This window comes from Antechinus flavipes, chromosome 3 (assembly GCF_016432865.1).
Source record: "Antechinus flavipes isolate AdamAnt ecotype Samford, QLD, Australia chromosome 3, AdamAnt_v2, whole genome shotgun sequence".
Classification (NCBI taxonomy): domain Eukaryota; kingdom Metazoa; phylum Chordata; class Mammalia; order Dasyuromorphia; family Dasyuridae; genus Antechinus; species Antechinus flavipes.
In genome coordinates this window covers 503,510,421-503,530,536 of record NC_067400.1, presented here as the reverse complement: position 1 = coordinate 503,530,536, position 20,116 = coordinate 503,510,421, and the positions used below count along the sequence as shown (strand labels likewise).

General features: G+C 37.8%; 1 protein-coding gene across 1 annotated transcript in view; it reads left to right on the top strand.

Annotated features, from left to right (window-relative positions):
* Positions 1-6,329: 6,329 nt before the first annotated feature.
* Positions 6,330-20,116, top strand: part of EXPH5 (exophilin 5) — a 105,078-nt gene continuing 91,291 nt past the window's right edge. Inside the window, exon 1 of the mRNA XM_051986939.1 lies at positions 6,330-6,584. Coding sequence (XP_051842899.1) covers positions 6,466-6,584 — 119 coding nt within the window. The 5' untranslated portion in view covers positions 6,330-6,465. The remainder of the gene's footprint in view (positions 6,585-20,116) is intronic.

Below are 20,116 nucleotides of genomic sequence, written 5' to 3'. Positions count from 1 at the left end.
TTCTGTTTAACAACCAATCATGCAGTAACAATTCCACTTCATAGCCAGACTCAGGAATAATCAGGTGGGAAACAAAGAAACAGAACTCAGAAACTGAGTCAGAAGTTCCCACCTTGAGCAAAGGCTAAGGTGTCCTCCTAGCTCTTGCCCAGAGAAGACATTCACCTGTGACAGTTCAAGAAAGCATTCCTCTGAGTAATTTATGGCATTGCTTTGGAATGGTGGGTTACTGACTGAATGATCAGGCAATCAAATTCAAACTCAAAAGAATACCAGTTGCAGTCCCAAAATATCTTATCTCTAAAGGCAAATATTACTAATTGTCACTTAGGGCTAGATACCTTATTTTTAAAAGTTTACCAGGACTTATACACATGAGATTTTTGTTTAACATGTTTTATATGTTTAGGCTTATCCTGGTACAAAGTATCAATCATTAAACAAGCTTGTAGATTCTTAGTAAACACATTCCTTTTTTAGAAACTACACATCCTAAACAGGCTCAGTTCTCAGGGCTGATGACCTTGCTTACTTTGATGATTTCAAGAAAACTGGCAAGCTTACAAATTAAGGGGGGGGAGGCATTTGATAGACCCCAATGAAGGGGCTGAGCTTGCTTTGTCCCACCCCAAATATTCTTAATGTTTTCATGGGCTGTGCTGTTTGATACCTCTCACCACTTGTGAAGGGGTCTGAAAAGGTATTTGTTGCACACCTCATATTTGGAGGTGAACTGATAAGACTTTCACCTCATCCCTTTTGTTCCACACACAGTAATTACTAATTTTAGGTTTAACATGATGACAATAACTTCAAATAACTTAGTTAACATTTTTAATTTTTCCTAATACCCAAATAGGTTTCCATTTTGTTTTAGGGAGAAAACAAGACAATTCTTAAAATTGAGATAGAACCGATTTTAAAACTGATACCTTTAGTTAATGAGATTCCCTAAATTCTAATTAAATGTTCCAGACAAACTGAATTGCCATTTGGTTATTTTCCAATTCACACAAACCATTTCTCTTTTGTGAGCCAGGAAAAGGGTTATGGTGCCAGTTTTTACTGATAATATCCTCGGAAGCCTGATTCTAGATGACTCAAAAGCAAGATGTTTGTTGCCAGGGTCTTTAAAGTAGTAGTAACCTGCTTTTCTGTTTTCCTAAAGTTCCCAAACTCTTCAATCTTCTGTTAGCCCTATCAATACAAATAGATTACAATTTACATATTCCTTTAGTGGACTTTAATTAGAGCTTCTTTAAAATTACTTTTCTTATTATATCTTAAATAATAAATTTCCAAATTACAATATACACACATAGAAATCATTTATCTCAACACTGACATTGTATGTTGGTCACATCTAAAAATCCATAAAGTCACAACAACAATTATTATTACTCTTTACAAATCAGAATACTGGGCAGAGATAAAATAATTTGCCATAAATTACATAGCTAATAAATACATATCCACAACTGAAACAGAGAGTGGTGGGCTTACCAAATGCAAGGACTGACAAGCTTTTTCACCTCACATTGCTATGCTGAATGCTGCCAGGAGTTACCCAGATCTTTCCCAAGTAGTTGCTTGAACAGAACCTGCTGTTCTGGGATGACTGGTGCCAAGTTTTCCCTTTGATGGTAGTTTCAGGTGCCAGGGCTCACAGAATGTTGATCATGGAGCCTGACCCCTCACTCCATTTCCATTTCCCCAAACTGGGTTAGAGAGATGTTTGGGCAAGGTTGTGTGGGGTCCTCATGGCTGTTGGTGCTTCCCCTATTTCTATAAGTGGGGCAGATTTTGAGTTTCCCTACAGTGCTTTAGCATTCTCTTTTCTTAATCTGATCTGAGAGGAAAGAAATTAGCAAACAGAGGGATGTGGGCTATATTGATCTTGTTAGCAATCCGCACATTGAGACACATCTTGGAAGTGAAGTGGAAAGGGTCCTTTAATTTCTTCTTGGGTGCTTTCCCAAAAGAGCAGAAGAAAATTCTGGATAAGATAGGAGTCAAAGGAGGGTTTGCAAAAAGTTGCTATTTACCTAGTTTTTTTTTTTTTTTTCCTTCAGAATGGGATAAATTCCTGGAATTATCTCCAATGTTTCAGGAATTTTTCTTGCAATCTTAAAATGACTAATTGTCGAACTTCTTAATCATTGCTCTCAAAACTTTGAGAATCTGCTAAAATGCTATTTTAATTTTAATTAGCTAACTTTATTTTTGTAGTCCCCAGCTTGGCCAGAGCTGAGGTCCAAAGAAAAAAAGTTAGGCTTTTTCTTTTGTAAGGGGAAAGTCAAGGATGTTAAGAAATCTTCCCAGCATTCTAACTATAGCATAGAAGGTTTTTTTTTTTCTTTCTGATTTTGTTTTAAATCTTTCCAGGTAATAAAATCTAGCTCACAGAACAAACATGAAACAGACATTCTTCCCAGAGATGCAGACACAGACAAAAATGACATAAAAGAGGACTGTCCCATCTTTGCCAAAAGCCATAAAATTTCTTTGCCAAAAGTCATCCTATAACATTTCATCTCTGGCATCCCAGAGAAGGTGAAAAGGTGGCAAAGGTTCCCTAGGAACTTTGCCAAAAAGTGCAAGAATTTCTAAGTCTAGGCATCCTCAGCCAAGAAAAACTTGCTGAGAATGGAGTTCATGATGACCCAAACAAGCCTTTTCCCAGTTGTTTGGGGTGTCCCAGCTATAGGTTTGAGGGAGAAAAAATGGGGGGCTTACCTTGACAAGGAGGGAATCAAGCCAGGGGAGGCCAGATTCTCTCTATATTGAGGTTTAGAAGGGACCCCAAAAGATTGGGGGTTGCAGACCAATGTTCTGAGATATCTCAAAAGAATATACAGGCTTGAACCCATATCCAAGTCAAGGGGCAAAATTTATTGTAATTGTAATGCCAATTGAAGCAGGCTAAGTTCCAAAAGAATTTAGTAAAGAACCAGAAACAAGGAGACAGCTTTATCCAGTTCTTCATGTCACTGATATACTAATTTTATGTCCTGGAGGTAGAACTGAGGAGTAGTCTCAGGAATTTGGTTATCACTGACCAGCAGATCCAGGACTATCCTAAGGCCAGAATCTTTCCAGAATCATTGACAGACAGATTGTCAAAACAGTAGCACTCTAAGTTAGAGAGTCTCAGGATCACTAATATATCTTTCCTAAAGTCTAAGGGAAGAATTATTATTATATTCCTAGACCAGAATGACATAAACTAAGACCTTTGGGGGCCCCCCCTTAAAGTGTCCCCTTCAGGGGACTCCCAGACCCTGGGAAAAGCCTGCAAACTCCCAGTTAAGTGGTTTCATTAATTGGAGATCTTGGTCAATCACCCTCCATTGAATTGCCACAAATTACTCTCAGTGGCTCAAACTGCCAGTTAAGTAATCTCATTCAATTTTAAATTGAATTGAAAATCAGTTTCTCAGGAGTACCCCCACCCAGACCATGCCCACTGGTGAAGATATTCTCTTCTCAGTGTTAACCTTTGCTTTTGCCCACTAAAGATGACCATCTTCCTAGCAAGCTGGCTTCTCAGTGCCAATAAATCCCTTTTTGCCACACAGACTTCGGGTTTGCCAATTCTTTTCACATTGGACCTGCAGCTCCCACCTGAGGGGATTTCCCAACCCAATTCTCTCACCTCATCACAGCTACCACCAACTTCATCATTTGCACCTCATCAAGAAGACTTAACAATCATTGATGGACAGATTGTGAGAACAATAGCACTCTGGGCTCAGGAGGACCTCAGGATCACAGATTCCAAAGCCAGAAGACTTTAGAATCATTGACAGACTGTTAGAACAGAAGCACTCTAAGTTGTGTGTGTGTGTGGGAGGGGGACCTCCTTACTGTTGTTTCCCCTAGAAGCTATACTCCTTCACTAGCACTAACCACTTATGTGAACTCAACAGAATCTCTCATTCTCTTTTAAGTTCAGCTATCTCATCTCCAAAATGAGAGGATTGGTCAGGGCTTCTTGAACTTTTTCCAAAAAAACTCACAACCCCTTTTTGACTAAGAAATTTTTACTTGACTCTAATATATATATATATATATATATAGAATAAGTATGCAAATCAAACATTTACTGTTACTATTAATAAATTATAATTTTGCAATCCCCACATTCAATTACAAGACCCCACATGGGGTCTCGAACCATAACATCTATATTATGGTCTTCAAACAAGCAGGTGAGTGGTGAGATCCTGACTCGGGGTTAGGTGAGCTGATAAGGAAAGGAATAATAAAAGTCCTGGTGTAGAATCAAACTACTGTTGGAGTTGGAAGAGTGTGGGAAAAGATTCCTAGAGATTACTACAGTTCCATAGCTGTTACAATTAAAAGCCAAACTGATGAATATCTCCATTTCCTAGAGGCAGAACAGGGAGATGTCACCAGAAACTAGTTCTCAAAATGGACCCTCATAGCTTTTGAATGAACCTATAAAATCAACCTTTGAATACAAAGTCTAGAGAAATCAGAAATGCTTCTATTTCAAGAGAGTTGGGTTTACCCTACTGTAGAATTCATCTTACGTGACTTCTTTGAATTCATAGAATCATAGAATCTCAGATATGGAAGGGATCTCAGAAGTTATCTAGTCCATCCCAGATATGGACAGGGATTCCCTCCTACAATATACCCAACAAGTGGTCATGCTTCAGACTTGCAGAGGGACTGACTTGGGTTTAAAATCAGTTGTTAAAATTAGTTTAAAATTAGCACTTAGAAAAAAATAACTAGTTAAAATGAGTTGGGCTTTGGATAAGGAGTTTAGATTAAAAGAGAAAAAACAAGCACAAAGTGTTCCTTTTTTGTTTTGGACAATTTTATTAATTTTAATAAGGGGGAGCTGTAAAAGAAAAAATTAAAAAACCCCTGGGGAGAGAAAAGGCACAAAATATTTTGAATAAAGTATCTAGAGAGATAGCTCCTATCTCTGTCTCTTTTTCTCTCCCTCTTACACACACACACACACACAATTGTAAAGGACTTTATAAATCATTTAATCCAAACCCTCTCATTTTGTTAATAAGTACTCTTAAAGTCAAAAGAGTGAATTGTACAAGATCATTCTGGTACTAAGTGACAGATAATAGAACTCAGGTCCTGGAACTCCAAGTTCAGAATTCTTTCCACCATAGCACGATGCTTCTCAGATTCCCACCTTTCCCAACCAGGCAGGTTTTCCCGTGAGACTCAGCAACAGGAGGAAAAGGGAAAAGAGAAAGGTCAAGAATGGCCCAGAATATTCCCTCCAGCTCCATCCAGTGGGAATGTGGTAAAGGGATGTCATCTCCCTTGTCATCTAATGAATATTAATTACTAAGGTTTCCATAACCTTGAAGGTTAATAGTATCATTTGCCTGGCATCTACCATATAGGTCTCTTTCTTACTTTTATCAAGGAGATTTTTCATATTAGTCACCAAACTCAGGAAGTCTGAAACTGACTTGTGAGACAGCCAGGTAGAAGGATCTGTTTGGAACAGGCCTGGAGGAATGACAAAGAATTTATTCCTAATAAAGACAACACACTTCTGCTCCCTTGAACCTATAAGACTACATTACATCTCTCTCTGGCTCTATCTTTCTGTCTGTCTCTTTTTCTGTATGTTTTTCTCTCTCTCTCTTTAACTCGCTTTCTCTGTCTGTCTCTGTCTGTCTTTCTCACCCTCTCTCTTATTCTGTGTCTCTCTGTCTCTGTATCCTGTCTTTTCTCTTTCCCTCTCTCTCTCTGTCTCTGTCTCTCTGTCTCTGTCTGTCTCTGTCTCTGTGTGTATCTCTCTCTCTGTCTCTGTTTTCTCTCTGTCTCTCTCTTTCCTCCTGTCTCTGTCTCTAGTTTTTAAAATGAGGAATTATTCCTTTAATTTCAAATATTTCCCTTTTGCTGTACTGCCTTTATCCTGGAGACTTGTAGGCATCTGTCGAAAGGGAACACTTTAATTACAGATCTGACATGACCTCAATTCCCTTTTTAAATTCCTTTAATAGCCATGCTTAGGTTCTGCTACCATCGAGCAGAGCCAATGCAAACATTTCCATGTCCGGTATTTAAAGCAAATATTTAAAGTCTTAGCCTTCCTTATAGGCAGAACCCAGGTACAGAATGTTTGTTTAACAATCCTAATTAAGGGGGTGGAAGGAAAAAGTCAGGTAGGAACCCGCCCCTTTGCAAAGAGATTGGCTCCCTCTCCACCCCTGGAGCCTCCCTGGTGAGTCTTGGTTGGTCAGGCACAGAGAATTGTGTCATTAAGGTGTTGTCAAAATGAGCCCTGTAGGTGTGGGTAGTGCCATACTAGTGTGGTTTCAGACTCTCAGAGGAAGAAGGCTTACCATTGGCTATGGAACCAGGCTCATGAAGGTATTTTTAATGCCTCGGACAATGTCAACTTAGCTGGAGGCGCCAAAGGACTTTAAATGTCAATCCTACACACCGAAGAAAATGACCCAAGTTCCTGAGGGGTTTGATTTCAGTTTCTTAAATGATGAAGAAGCCAGGCAGATCCTTCAGGTCCTGGAGAGAAACGAGGAGCTCCAGAGGGCCGAGAAGGACAGAATCAGGTACAAGGAGAATGGTTTTCCCTTCCTCTGTGCTTAGATGCAGTAGGGCAGGAGCAAAAAGCTCCCACAGGTTTCCAATGTACAGACGCATCCGCGTTTGGGGCTCCCCTCTGTGAAATCTGGAAGAGCTGGGCTTGGGCATGTGTTCGAGGGCGAAGGAAGCCGGCCGATCTGTCCTGGGATCAGGCTGCCCAGCCGAGCTGACAGGCTTTACCATTATGGGCACTTCCCAGCAGCCATAGCTGCCTCTGCCCAGTGGGGATGCTGTGAGCCCCGGCCATCAGAACTTAGCCTCTGGGGGCTGAAGGAGGGTGGGGATGGAAAACTGGTGAGCAAGTCTGAACAAATGACAGGCTCCTTGGGAAGACAAGTGGGGAGGATCTGGTGGGGTTGGGTAATTTTAAAACTCTGGGCAGAATCTTGGTATTGCAGCCCTGGAGGGCACCCGAGGGATCATCTCCTCCAACCCTCTCGTTTTAAAAGTGAGAAACCGGGAGTTTCACAGTCTTCCCATACAACCAATTTAATGGCTGCTCTTCATATTTCCTCTTTTCCCTCTTGTTTTTCTCCAAATCCTTGTGGTATAACAGCTACTACTTATATACCCTGTAAAGTTTTGAAAGTTTTTCACCAACATTACTTATTTGATCCTCCCAACAACCTTATAAGGAGATACAAGTTTTATTATTTCTATTTTATAGATGAGGAAACAGAGGCTCACAGAAACTGAACTGTTTATAATCACACAACTAGTAATAAACATAAATAGGATCAAACTCATAATTTTTAACAACAATGCTTAACAAAAATGTTATATTGATGTCTTTCACTTTTACATTACTCTTGCCTGTTAGATAATACTTCCCTTCCTCCATCTCTTTATAATAAAGAAAAACAGTGCAGCAAAACTAATCAATACAGCATCTACAAAATCCTGTCCTGGTAGTCTCCAGCCTCCTTGTTAAGACGAAAGAACCAAACTTTTTGTCTGCCCTCTGGGATCAATATTGATCAGTGTATTTAATTTGAGTTCAATTAACTTTTATTTTTATATTTACTTATTGCTATTGTAGCTATATGCATTGTTCTCCTGCCTCTGCTTTCTTTGTTCTGCCTCAGTTCATTCAGATCTTCCCATTTTCCTTAATTCTTCATATTCAGTATCCCTTACAGTGCAATTATGTTCCATTGATTTATATACCACAATTATTTTTAACCATCCTTCAATTTTGTTTCTAGAAAAAACTGTTTGTGGGGTCATTTTTTGTAAGTTTGACCATGAGATTTATGTCCAACAGAAGAATCACTGGTTCAAAAAATACAATTGATTTAGTGGCTTTTCTTGTGTAATTTTGAATCTTTTTTCCTGAATGATTGTACCAACTTCCAATTTTACAAACAGTATGTTAGTGTGCCTTTCTTTCCTCAGCTCCTCCAACAATGACTATTTTAATCTTTTATATTTTATTATTTTGCCAACAATAAGCATGAGAGGAACTCTAAGAATTGTAACTTGCATTTCTCTTATTAGTGATTTACTGCTTTAAAAACATGGTTATTGTCATTCTATATATCTTCTTTTTTTTCTGAGGCAATTGTGGTTAAGTGACTTGCCCAGGGTCACACAACTAGGAAGTGTTAAGTGTCTGATGTCACATTTGAACTCAAGTCCTCCTGACTTCAGGGCTGGGGCTCTATCCACTATACCAACTAGCTGCCCCTCTGCATGTCTTTTGAAAATTGCTCATATCCTTTGCCCATTTGTCTAATGAGTCAGTCTTAAATGTGTGTCAATGACCTATATATCTTGGAAATCAGATTTTTATCAGCATGCTTGATACAATTCTTTTTGTTTGCTCTTACCAGTGCCACTACTAATTTAGTGCCAAGGTCAAGACTGACCTAATTCAGTGTAAAGAGCACTAGGCTATGAATCAAAGAAACCTTTGGAAGAAAAATTTTTAGTATTAAACTTTGCCACTAACTAATCATGTGATCATGGATAAATTATATCCCTTCTTCTCTGGACCTCAGTCTCCCCTGTGTAAATGATTGATGAAAATAATGTCTAATATCCCTTTTTACTAATATTTTGGGTTTTTTTCTTTCCAGCCAGATCTCTTTATCCTGAAATTTTCTTTAAAATAGCTGGGGATGTCTCTCCTCGTTTATTCTATTCATCTTAAGATATCATTGGCCTGGAGGGATCATCTGTGGGTAATAACAGATTTTGAAGGTTTAGCTTCTCACTATATCAGGGTCACATATGAGCACAGGAGAAGTAGCTTTTCATTAGGTCTTTTAACATTCCTCAAATCATACACATGATTTCAAAAAGATTGCTTCAGAGCTACTAAGAAATTAATTCCTTTTCCTCTGTCATATTTCCCCTTATCTCTCTAAAAACACTCTCTCTCTCCTTCTCTCTCTCTATCTCTGACTGTCTCTCTGTGTGTGTCTCTCTGTCTCTCTCTGTCTCTCTCTCTCTCTCTCTCTCTCTCACACACACACACACACACACACACACACTGCACCTGGCAATGAATGAAATCCTTCCTCCATCTCAAAGACAGAACCTCAAGAAATCTCCATGACAAATCGAGCAGTTATTCTTGACATCCTAGGAGTGGATGGATAGATGCTTGGCTAGACTTCACTAAATCCTTGCTAATCTTTTCTGTTGCAGTTCCTATAGAATTTCACTTTTGACAATTCTGCACAAAGCAAGGTGCCTAAATGATTAGTTTCTAGTCAATGAAGGTCAGAATGAGAATTTCGCCTTGGCCAGTAATACTGAACTAACCAGTTTTTCTGCTGGGGAAGTCTTGGGTAAGCCTCAGCATGACTTTGACCTAAGCAAAAGCTTCTCTTGTTGGCAAAAGAAGGAAATTAAACTTGTTACACTCAGTGCCCTGCTTGAAATGTAGAATTTGTTAGAATTGATCGTAGGATCATAGATTCAGAACTGGAAAGGATCTCAGAGGTCGGTTTACTTTACTAATGAGAACCTGAGGCCTCTGGAAGTTAAATGACTTGCTTTCAGTCATATTAGTAGCAAGTGGCAGAAACAGAATTTGAACTCAGGTCTGTGGAGCCTCCCTCTTGGCCCTAGACCACCCTAAAATGTACTATAATTTAATATCCATTTGATGAAATGATCTTTATGCTTTAGGTCTTCAGACTGTTCTGGCACCAAATAACTTATTTAAAATATTAAAAATATTTAGTAATTTTGATGGTAGAGAAGCAGAGAATCCACTGAGTCCCAATTTCAATTTTTTGCTAGAATTAGGTTGAATTACCTGGGGAAATAGATTGTGTAGCACCATACTCTGCCTCCATTATTGATGAACTCTTCAAAAATACCTTTAATTCCTCAAAAACGTAACGCAGGGAATTTGGCTCTCAGGTCAGGATATTACATTATAAAAAGAACCCCAGAACTTTGTATCATTAGAGCTGAAAAGGATCTTCCAGATTATCTAATCCTCTTCATTTGATAGCAAGGAAACTAAACTCAGAAGGGTGAAATAAATTGCTCAAGATTAGAAAGGTAATTCATAGCTATCAGAATTGGGATCCAAATCCAATTCTTTCAATTTAAGTACAATTTCTCTCTCTCTCTCTCTCTCTCTCTCTCTCTCTCTCTCTCTCTCTCTCTCTCTCTCTCTCTCTCATACTCTGTCTTTCTGCCTCTCTATGTCTGTTTTGTTTTTCTGTCTCTCTTTCTTCTCTCTTTCTTATATCATAGTTGCTTCACTGAAATGGGATTCAGGACACTTGGTTTTTGCTTCTTACTCTGCCATTAACTAGTTATCTCTGATTAAATTGCTTGACTTCTATGAGCCCCAATTTCTTTATTTCTAAAATGAGAGGATTGAATTAAATGATCTTTAAGGTCCCTTCCAGTTCTACCAGTCTAGGATTCTAAGGCCTTTGGGTGGATTTGGCAAAGAGGGACTAGAAATGAAATCACAAATAACATGAAAGGAATGGGATCAGTTGGCCAATCATCAAGAATTTATTGAGCATTTATTATGTGCTCTGCACTGTGGTAAGTCCTGAGAATAGAAAAAGGTAAAAACTTAGTCCCTTCTTTCAAGGAACTCATATTCTATTGAGGGAAACTATAAAGCAAAAACAATTGTTTATTTAAAATATATATAGTGTAAATGAAAGAAATATCTGAAAGAAGGCATATATATGTATATAGAGAGAGATTCATATGTACATGTATATACACACACACAGACAAAGAAAAGAAAAGACAAAAAGAAAGAGAAAGAGAGAAAAGAGAAAGACAGACAGACACAGAGAGAGATAGAGGAGGAAAAATGGGGAAGGTGATGAACCACAAAAAAAAACTTCCTATGGAATATGGGATTTGAGCTGAGTAAGGGAAGAAACCAGGAAAATCAGAAAATGAATATGAGGAAGGAGGGGTATTATAGGCATAGGAGACATCCACAAAAACTTATTGTCTGAAGATGAAATCTTAAATATGGGGCAAAAAAGAAGACTAGGATCACTGAATTCTACCTCATAGAGGGGTAAGGAATTATAAAGCTCGATTAAACATGAAGAAATTCAGGTTACTAAAGGTTTTAAATGTCAGAGGAGTATATTCGTGATTCTGGAGATAATAGAGATTCATAGTTTTTGTTGTACAAGGGAGTAATGGGACCAGAATCACACTTTTTAAAAATCACTTTGATAGCCTAACAGGATACGGATTGGAATGGGGAGAGATTTGAGGCAAAAGAACTATGGAAGAGTCTGCAGTAGAGTAGTACCAATTTGAGTAGAGAGAAGAGGAAGTAATCAAGAGATGTTGTAAAAATAAAAATAGCAAGACTTGTCAACAAATAATGTATGTAAACTGAACACAGGTAAAAATTCGGCGTTGATATCAAGGTTTCAAGATTAGGTGACAGAAGTATTTGGTACCCTTATCAGTAAACACAAAATTGGGAATAGGGAAAGATTTTGGAGAAACCATTATGAATTCAATTTTGGATATGGTGAGTTTAATATTTAATATAATATTAATATTTTTGATATTTTTTCAGGACATCCAACATAAGATTATTCAAGAGGCAATTGGTGATATAAGACTGAAGGGCAGTTTCAATTTGAGGTCAGAAGAGAGATTGCAGAGGGTTTAGAAAAGAATTCGAGAAAAAAAAAAGTAGAGACACTAAGTGTGGACAGTTTTCTCAAGGAATTTAGCCATGAAATGGAAGAGAAATATACAATGATAGCTAGCAGAGATGGATATATTTTTAGGCAGCAGGGAAGCAGCTAGTAGATAAAGAGAAACTGAAGACTAATGAGAGTGGGAATTTTTAGGACAAACTGCTGGAGAAAAATGGAATGAAGGATACATGAATTTATCTTGGAAAGAAGGACTACTTCCTTATGTGAGGCAGGTAAAGGAGGAAATAATGAGGGAAGAAATATGAGTGATAAAAGATGAGAATATGAAAGACTCAATTTTTTCACTGAAGAGGCAAAGTCTTTATCTTAGAAGATTGGAGAGGGCTTCCACAAAAAGCTTGATGAGGAATAAAAAAGCTTGGAATAGCCACTAAGTTGAGAGGGATAGTACATAGATTAGGGAAGTGTGAGGGATGTAGAAGACCCTTACCCAAATGACTACTCAGAGATCCCTCAGTAGAAGGCAGAAAAGTTGTTTATTGAAAACCTCCGGAGGATGAGCGGTCCCATCGCAAGATAAGACAGAGAAAGCTTGGGGTAGGAGGGCTAAAGAAGTAGTAAAGATACATAGCTTTTATACAAAAAATGACATCACAAGTAAGAGAGCATTGAGAAGGGAGGGGGAAGCATCTAATTGGTTGTTGCTATTTGGGGAGATTGGAATGGAAGGTTTCTGTTTCCTTGAAACCTCCTGATTTCTAGGAAACAGAAAGTCAGGCCTTCAGGCTTAATCAAGCAGACAGTGGTCCAGCTAATAGACTAAATATCGATAAATGTCAAATACCAATAAATGTCATCAGCTCAGGTTAAGTAAATATGTTTCTAGCTGGCCAAGGCTCAAGTAGATATGAGCCTGCACATATTATACAGGTCATAGGGGAGACACAGAAATAATAAAATACAGAAAAAGAATTCATACATTCCTGTAAGTTCTTCACCTTATCTATTCCCCACAGAAGTATAAAAGGATTGTCTTAAGGGCCTAGAGGAAACTAGGTACCATAGATTGGTTGTGGACCAAGTCAGACTAGTTTCTTGATTTTTCTCCAATTCTATTCATTAGCATATGAATGATAGCAAAGGTAAATGTAATCCATAAATTCCATAAGGCATAATCAACGACAGAATAAGAGGGTAAGGGACTTGAATGTATAGGATAGTCTTTATAAGACTCAAGATAGGGAAGAGAGAAAATAGCCAGAGTAGGGATGATGACTGGAAAAGAATTGAGAGGTGGAGGGATCTGAAGTCACATTGAAGATGAAGAAGCGATTATAAAACCAAGGTAAAGATAGAATGATGAAAGACTATGATCAGCTAAAGGAATTTTAGAGTTCATTTACATGGAAGTATGTACCTTGGATGAAATGAAGAACATAGTCCTAGAGTTTGAAAAGTATTAACATGTGTATTGAAATATTAATGTGTATGTTGAATTCCTATATTGTGTGAGGAGTAAGATTGGATAGAAAATTTGGGAATTAATCACTGAACTCGTCAAAGAAGGAAGAAGTATGTACTAGGGGTCAGTAAATGACAATTTCCAGAATGTTGACTGGGACCACAAATTTGCTGCCTAGAAGTGGTTTCTGAGTGCTGGTGAGAGAAACTCTAGAACTAGAAATGAGGAGCAAGGAATCTTTGGATTCCCCACCAACAGTGAACTGAGCTGTGAATGAAAATGTAACATATCACTGGTACACATGGCCAAGGGTTCAATACTATCAGAAAAAAGTTAGGTCTCAACAAGAGTCATAAAATAGAGGGATTGGGCTAAGAAAGGGTTTAAGATGTGAAAGCAAGTTTGTTCACTATGGACCCAACATTCCAGAGTACACAGTGAAAGAAGATGGTCAATCTTGAGTGGAATGATGTTGGAGGGAGGTTAGGTTGATGAGGATGAGAATGAAGGAGCAGGCAAGTGGGACCTGGGGGAGGAGGTTTGCACAATGATAGCTGGGGTTTCAGAAGCTTTGGCTTGGGAAGTTTGATAACTACTGAGGAATCAATCTAGGCAGACTATCAGTGCTTGGAGAGAGATCTATTGGCTGTGGCAGGTGGTTAGACTATTCAAGACCCTCCTTCCTTCTACCAAACTCTTCATAGGTTATAATGTTTTGTCATATAGCCCAAGAATCACACCAAAGGCAGGAATTTCTTCCATGCACTCCCTGACAGGTGACAGACTACTGAGCCATGATTTATCTACTCCAAGTGAGAGAGTACTATGGATTTTCAGCTCTGTAGCTTTATAAGAAAGCCATAAAAATTACTTTCCTTTTCATACAAAGGACACTTGACCCTATTTTTGCTTTGTTCCATTCTGTTTCTCAGCTGGCTTGTATTATAAAGGGGAGTTGAAACTGTGTTAAGGTGATGGTCTCCCCAAGGCATGATTTTATACCCCAGTTTTGACATTATCTTGTTAAGGGGCAGTACAGGACAGAAAAAAAGAGGCATTAACTCTGTAGTCAAAGGCCCTAAGTTCAAATCCTACTTGTGATGTTAGCTGTTTAACCTCGGCATTAAGAAATAATGGACATAGATTTTGCTTGATTATGCATATTTGTTACAAAGACTTGTTTTTCATTTTTTAAACCAGTTTCATTTTTAAACCAGGTTGGAGGTGGGAGGGAGAGAATATTCATTTTGTTAATTTAAAAAATAAATATATTTTATAGTTTGTTTTTAGCATCTGGCATACAGGAGGTATTTGATTAATGCTTATTAGCTGACTAATTGAATTAATACAAATTATAAATATTATTGCTAATACTCTACTCCCCCCCCCTCCCCTCGTAGAACCTAACTGTGTTAGGCAAATAACAGATTCATTTTACATACTTAATGAAAATTTAGCACTTATTTAAGTACCTACTAGTCACAGGCTCTGGACTAATCCCTGAAATTAGGAAGGTAAAAAGGTAAAAAGAAAGATAAAAAAACAATTCCTATTCTCAAGGAGTTTAAAGTCAAATGGAAAGACAACTATTTACAAATAAGTTATATAGAGAATCAATTGAAGTTAATCAACATGGACAAAGCACTACAATTAAGGTGGGAGATATGAAGAAAGGCTTCTCAAAGAAGGTGGGATTTTAGGACTTGAAGGAGCTCCAGAGGCCATGTGAGGAGGGAGAAAATTCCAGGAATGGGAGAGATCCAGTAAAAATGGTCAGGAGTGTCTTGTTCAAGGAATAGGTAAGAGGCTGAATCTCTGGATCATGAAGGGAAGTAAAATATAAGAAGACTGGAAAGATAAAAGGAGCTCAATTCTAAAAGACCTTGAAGGCCAAATAGAGGCTTTTACATTTGATCTCAGAGGTGATGGGAAATTAGTCAGTCAGCCCTGTGCTTTGTCAGCTGAATGGAGGTGGGGGCAGACTAGACCTTATCCCTGACACATGTGTGAACACTTCCTCTCTCAGGGGCTTAATGCCTCCACTTGTAAAATGAGAGAATTGGACTGTATCCTTTCTAAGAACTATTCCAGTTCTAAAGCCAGTAATATTAGTTCTGTTCTTGGTGCTATTCTTGGGACCATTCTACTAAAGCTCAGGTAGTAAATACGGTAAAGAGAGTCAAAAGAAGTAAAAAAAAAAAAAAAAAAAGTAACTAATATTTTGAAAAAAAATCTGAACTTCATATGCATGTAATCATGCATATGCATTGATATTTAAAGATAAAACTCTTTATCTGGGCTCCTTCAGGCTCATCTTCTGGGCCCTCACCATCTAGCTTTGTTTTGATCTTCCTTTGAACCCCAAAAGTCACCATCTTAATAAAAGTCACCAGGGTGGTGAGCCCAAAAGCTTCTCTGGGAGTTGAGCTACAATCAACTCATAATTATGGTTCCCCAAGGAGAAAGGAAGCATTGGACTCCATCCCCTGTTGTAATATTTTTAACCTTTTTTACTCCTTCAGGGCTACCCATGATATTTACTGTAATCTAATTTCATCCACATTACAAGCATTAAGGAATATTGTGGTGAAGCAGTGAATAAGAAAGAGAATATAAGGGTGGGATTCGCCCTACTGAAATTTCAACTAAAAGAGATGTATTTCAAGATGGAAAAAAATAGCTAGAATCAGAGACTTTAAGAGGATGAAAAGCTAGAACAAACTTATTTGGCAAGTGCTTCTTGTGCTCTGACTTAATCTTTGAAGTTTCATTTGAATGCGAAATCTCTCCGGGAAACTGCCGACAGTGCCTCAGGGTACTTTGTTAAATGAAGGGGATGGAAAATGTCTCTAAGCTAAGGTGAGCGCAGTAATGAAAGCAATTAGGATCTTAGAACCAGTAGAAACCTAGAGATCATCCTGTTCAAACCCATCATTTTATAAATAATAATTGCTAGTATTTACAGAGCACTTTAAGGTTTGCAAAGTGCTGAACAAATATCTCATTTTATCCTCACAACAACTGGAGAAGGTAGGAGCTCTTATTTTTCCCATTTTTACTGAGGAGAAAACTGAAGCTAAGAAGGTTAAGTGACTTTCTTATAACTTATCTTATAGTATATTATATAGAGATATACACACACACACATATATATCATAGCTATCATATGAGATTAAACTTGAATGTGGGTTAACCTAGCTGTCTTTGCAAGATAAGGAAACTGAGTCTCAAATAAATTATATGACAATCACCTACCTGCTACAGATATGGTACCTGGTACCAATGAACTGGAATAGTTCATTGGATAGAGTGTCAGCCCTGGAATCAGAGAGATTCTTCCCGAGTTCAAATCTGGCCTCAGTTACTTACTAGCTGGATAAGTATTTAACTCTGTTTGCCCCAATTCTGTAAAATGAGTTAGAGAAAAAAATGGCAAATCACTTCAATATCTTTCCCAAGACAATCCCAAAATGGGGTCCTGAAGAGTCAGACAGGACCAAAAAATGGCTGAACAAACACATACTTAGTGGTAGACAGGGACTAGAACGCAGGCCTTCAGATTCTTAATTCTTTGCTGAACATTTTCCCTCACAGGAAGGAGAAGAAAAGGTGAACTAAATAAATTGGAGCTAATTTTGACAGAATCTTAGCTACCTATCTTCTATTGCCTCTCAAACTTAAAAGGGTCAGTGTAAGGACTGTGCTAGTTTGTTCTCAGCCCTATTATTACTTGGTATTTTTGTGCTATGTGTTCTGTAGAATTTAATACTTTTTATTTGTGCTTTTTAAAGTGCTTTCACACTTATTTTCTCATTTCATCTTACAAAAACTCTGTGAGATTGGCAGGGGAGGTATTATAGCTTTAGAATCACATAATGTCAGATTTAAGAGATTACCTTGTCCAGTCTCCTACCCCATGCTGCAATCCTCTCTATAGCCAAGGCTTAGCGTAATACCCAGCACACAGTAGGTATTAATAAATGTGTACTGATTGATTGAATGCTTATTGATATCGCCAATGGTACTTAATCTAGTCTCTGCTTGAACTCTGCTATGTTAAGGAACAATCACCTTTCTCCCTGAGTTAGTTCATTCTGTTTTAGAACTATTTTAATAAAATTCGTGTCCCTATAACTCCCTGGTTCCTGATTTTGCCCTCTGGAGCGCCAGTGATTACTTTATTCCTCTTTTATATGCCAGAGGATTTGGGGTTTTAAAACAACAATTAGAGCAATATGTACACATTAGAGCAATATGTACACATCTTGTTTCTTTTAAAAAATCATGTTCTTCTTAAATCTTGTCTTTTCTAGATTAAATATGGTCAGTTTTTTCAGCTATTCCTTTGGTGACATGATTCTGAGTTTACCATGATAGAGACCCTCCTTCAATCACCTTCCTAGCATCTTGAGCTCAGCCTTGACCATACATAATATCTCTGATATGATCTGAGGAGTATAGAGTATGATCACTTCCCTTGTTCTGGATATTGTGCTACCAATGTAGCCAGTAGTTGCCATTAGTTTGGTGCTTGTTTTGTTTTTTTCTTTTCTTTCCTTTTCTTTTCTTTCTTTCTTTTTTTTTTTTGAGCAACTAAATAATAATATTTATTAGTTTACTCAAGTTTACAATCAACTAAAATTCTTAAATACTTTTGACATGAGCTACTTTTTAAATATATCTTACCTTGTCTTATTCTTATGCAATTTATTTTTTTAACCTTGCAAGACTTTATATTTTTCTGTATTGAATTTCATCTTCTAGGTCTGTCCCATTGTATTGGCCTGGATTAGTGACCAGGTTCCATTCCTTTTGAATCTTAACAGCATTTTTTCATCTCTCCCAAATTCATGTGACCCAAATATTTGAAAAATATGCCTGTGCCTTCATCCAAGTGCTCAGTGAAGAGTAACCAACTTTAGAGACTTCTGGCAGAAATTATAAATAAGTCATATTTATATAGCACTGCAAGGTTCACAGCATTTTTCTCATAAAAGCCCTGTAAGAAGAAAGAGCTTAGGATTTGACATTTGAGAACCTGGGTTCCAATCTCAGTTCTATCCCTTACTACCTGTATAGTTAGTTTTCTCTGGAAAGTGAAGGAGTTGGACCACCTGCCCTCTAATACCCCCTTAAATCTATCTCCTATCATATTGAGATAGCTATTGCATGTATTATTATCCATGTTGTGCAAATGATGAAACAGGTTTAGAGGGCTGAAATAGCTATTTCATAATTTTATAGCTAGCAAATATCTATCAAAGGGAAGAGAGAGAGAGAGGGGATGAAAAGAGAATAGGGGGAGAGAGAGAAAAAATGAGAGAGGGAGAAAGAAAAGGAGAGAGGAGGAAAAAAAAAGAAGAAAGAGGGAAAGAAAGATGGAGAAAGGGTATTTCAGGGAAGGAGAACAGCAGGTGAAAATACTCAGCCTGAAGATGGAATATCTCCTAAAAAGAACAGCACAGAAACACTGGATTACAGAGGGAAATTAAATATAAAAAGAGTGGAAAGTTAGGAAAAAGCTAGATTATTAAAAGCCTTAAAACTCAAATAGAAGATTGTATATTTGCTCCTGAAGGTAACAGATAACTAGGGTTTATTCAATAGTGAAGGTAACATGGTCAGTGTTGAGCTTTAGGAATATCCTTTAATAAATTGAGTAGAAGATGGACAGGAAGAGAGAATTAAGGAAGACCAATCAGTAGGTATTCTAACAATCTAGGTATGAAGTGATGAGACCTATGCTAAAAGGACTGTGCAGGAGAAAAAGGGATATGTGATGATATGGCAGTAAAATTGACCAGATCTCCTGAAACCAGCTTTTGTGTTCCCTGTTTTGGGGCTGTTTCTACCACCTAGACAAGGTTATTCCTTTCACTCCATTCCTGTTAGTGGACTTCTATATTCTGGTTTCTGGAGACCGGCATAGAACTGTTAAAGAGAAGGAATACAATCCTTTATATAGAGTAGATACTTAAGGAATGCTAATTGGATTGGATTAGACTGGCAGATTAGATTTAAAACATCTGCTTGTCCAGTTATGCTCAATCTACTGTATAATGACAACAAAGAAAGTTTTCATTTAAGCACTCTAGTTTTATAAAGTACTTTCCCCAAATTATCTCATTCAATCTTTACAATATCCCTTTTAGGTATTATTACCACAGTTTTTAAGACAATTCTTGAAATCTAGCCCATAAACACGATGTCTGTTCCTCTACAAGAATGAAGGTTAATCAACAACAATAACAATTCCACTTGTACAGACTGAGCGGCACAAGGTTAAACGACTTGCTTAATACAGCTAATAAATGGCAGGATTCAATCTTGTAATTATTCAACAAACATTTTAATAAATGTCTCCTGGGAGCCATGATTCTGTGCGCTAGTCACTGGAGATACAAGGGCAAAAATGAAACAGTACAAACCCTCAAAGAGCTTAACATTCTATATAGGAGAGGGAACATGCACACAGATAAATAAATAGAGATTGTAGAAAGATTGATTTTTTGTAGGAGAATCAGGATTGCTCCTGTGTGAGCCTTGGAGAAAGCTAGGGAGTCTATGAAGTGGAGGTGGAGGTGGAGCACTCTTTTTCAGGTGTAGGACACAGTTTAGGCAAAGGCAGTCTGAATGAAAATGGGATAGGATGTACAGTGAATAGCAAGTCAATTAGGCTGGACGACTTAGCACATGAATGTGAATAATGTGCAGGTAAGGCTGGAACGGTTAGCCAGAACCAGATTATGAGGAACTCTGCCAGATGGAACAGGTTGTGTTTATCAGTAAGGAAGCCACTGGACCTTCTTGAGCCATAGAATGATACAGTTAAATGTGGATTACCTTGGCAGCTGCATCTGGAGGATGGATTGGTCAGAGATCTTGAACCAAATCCAACTGGGAAACCATTATG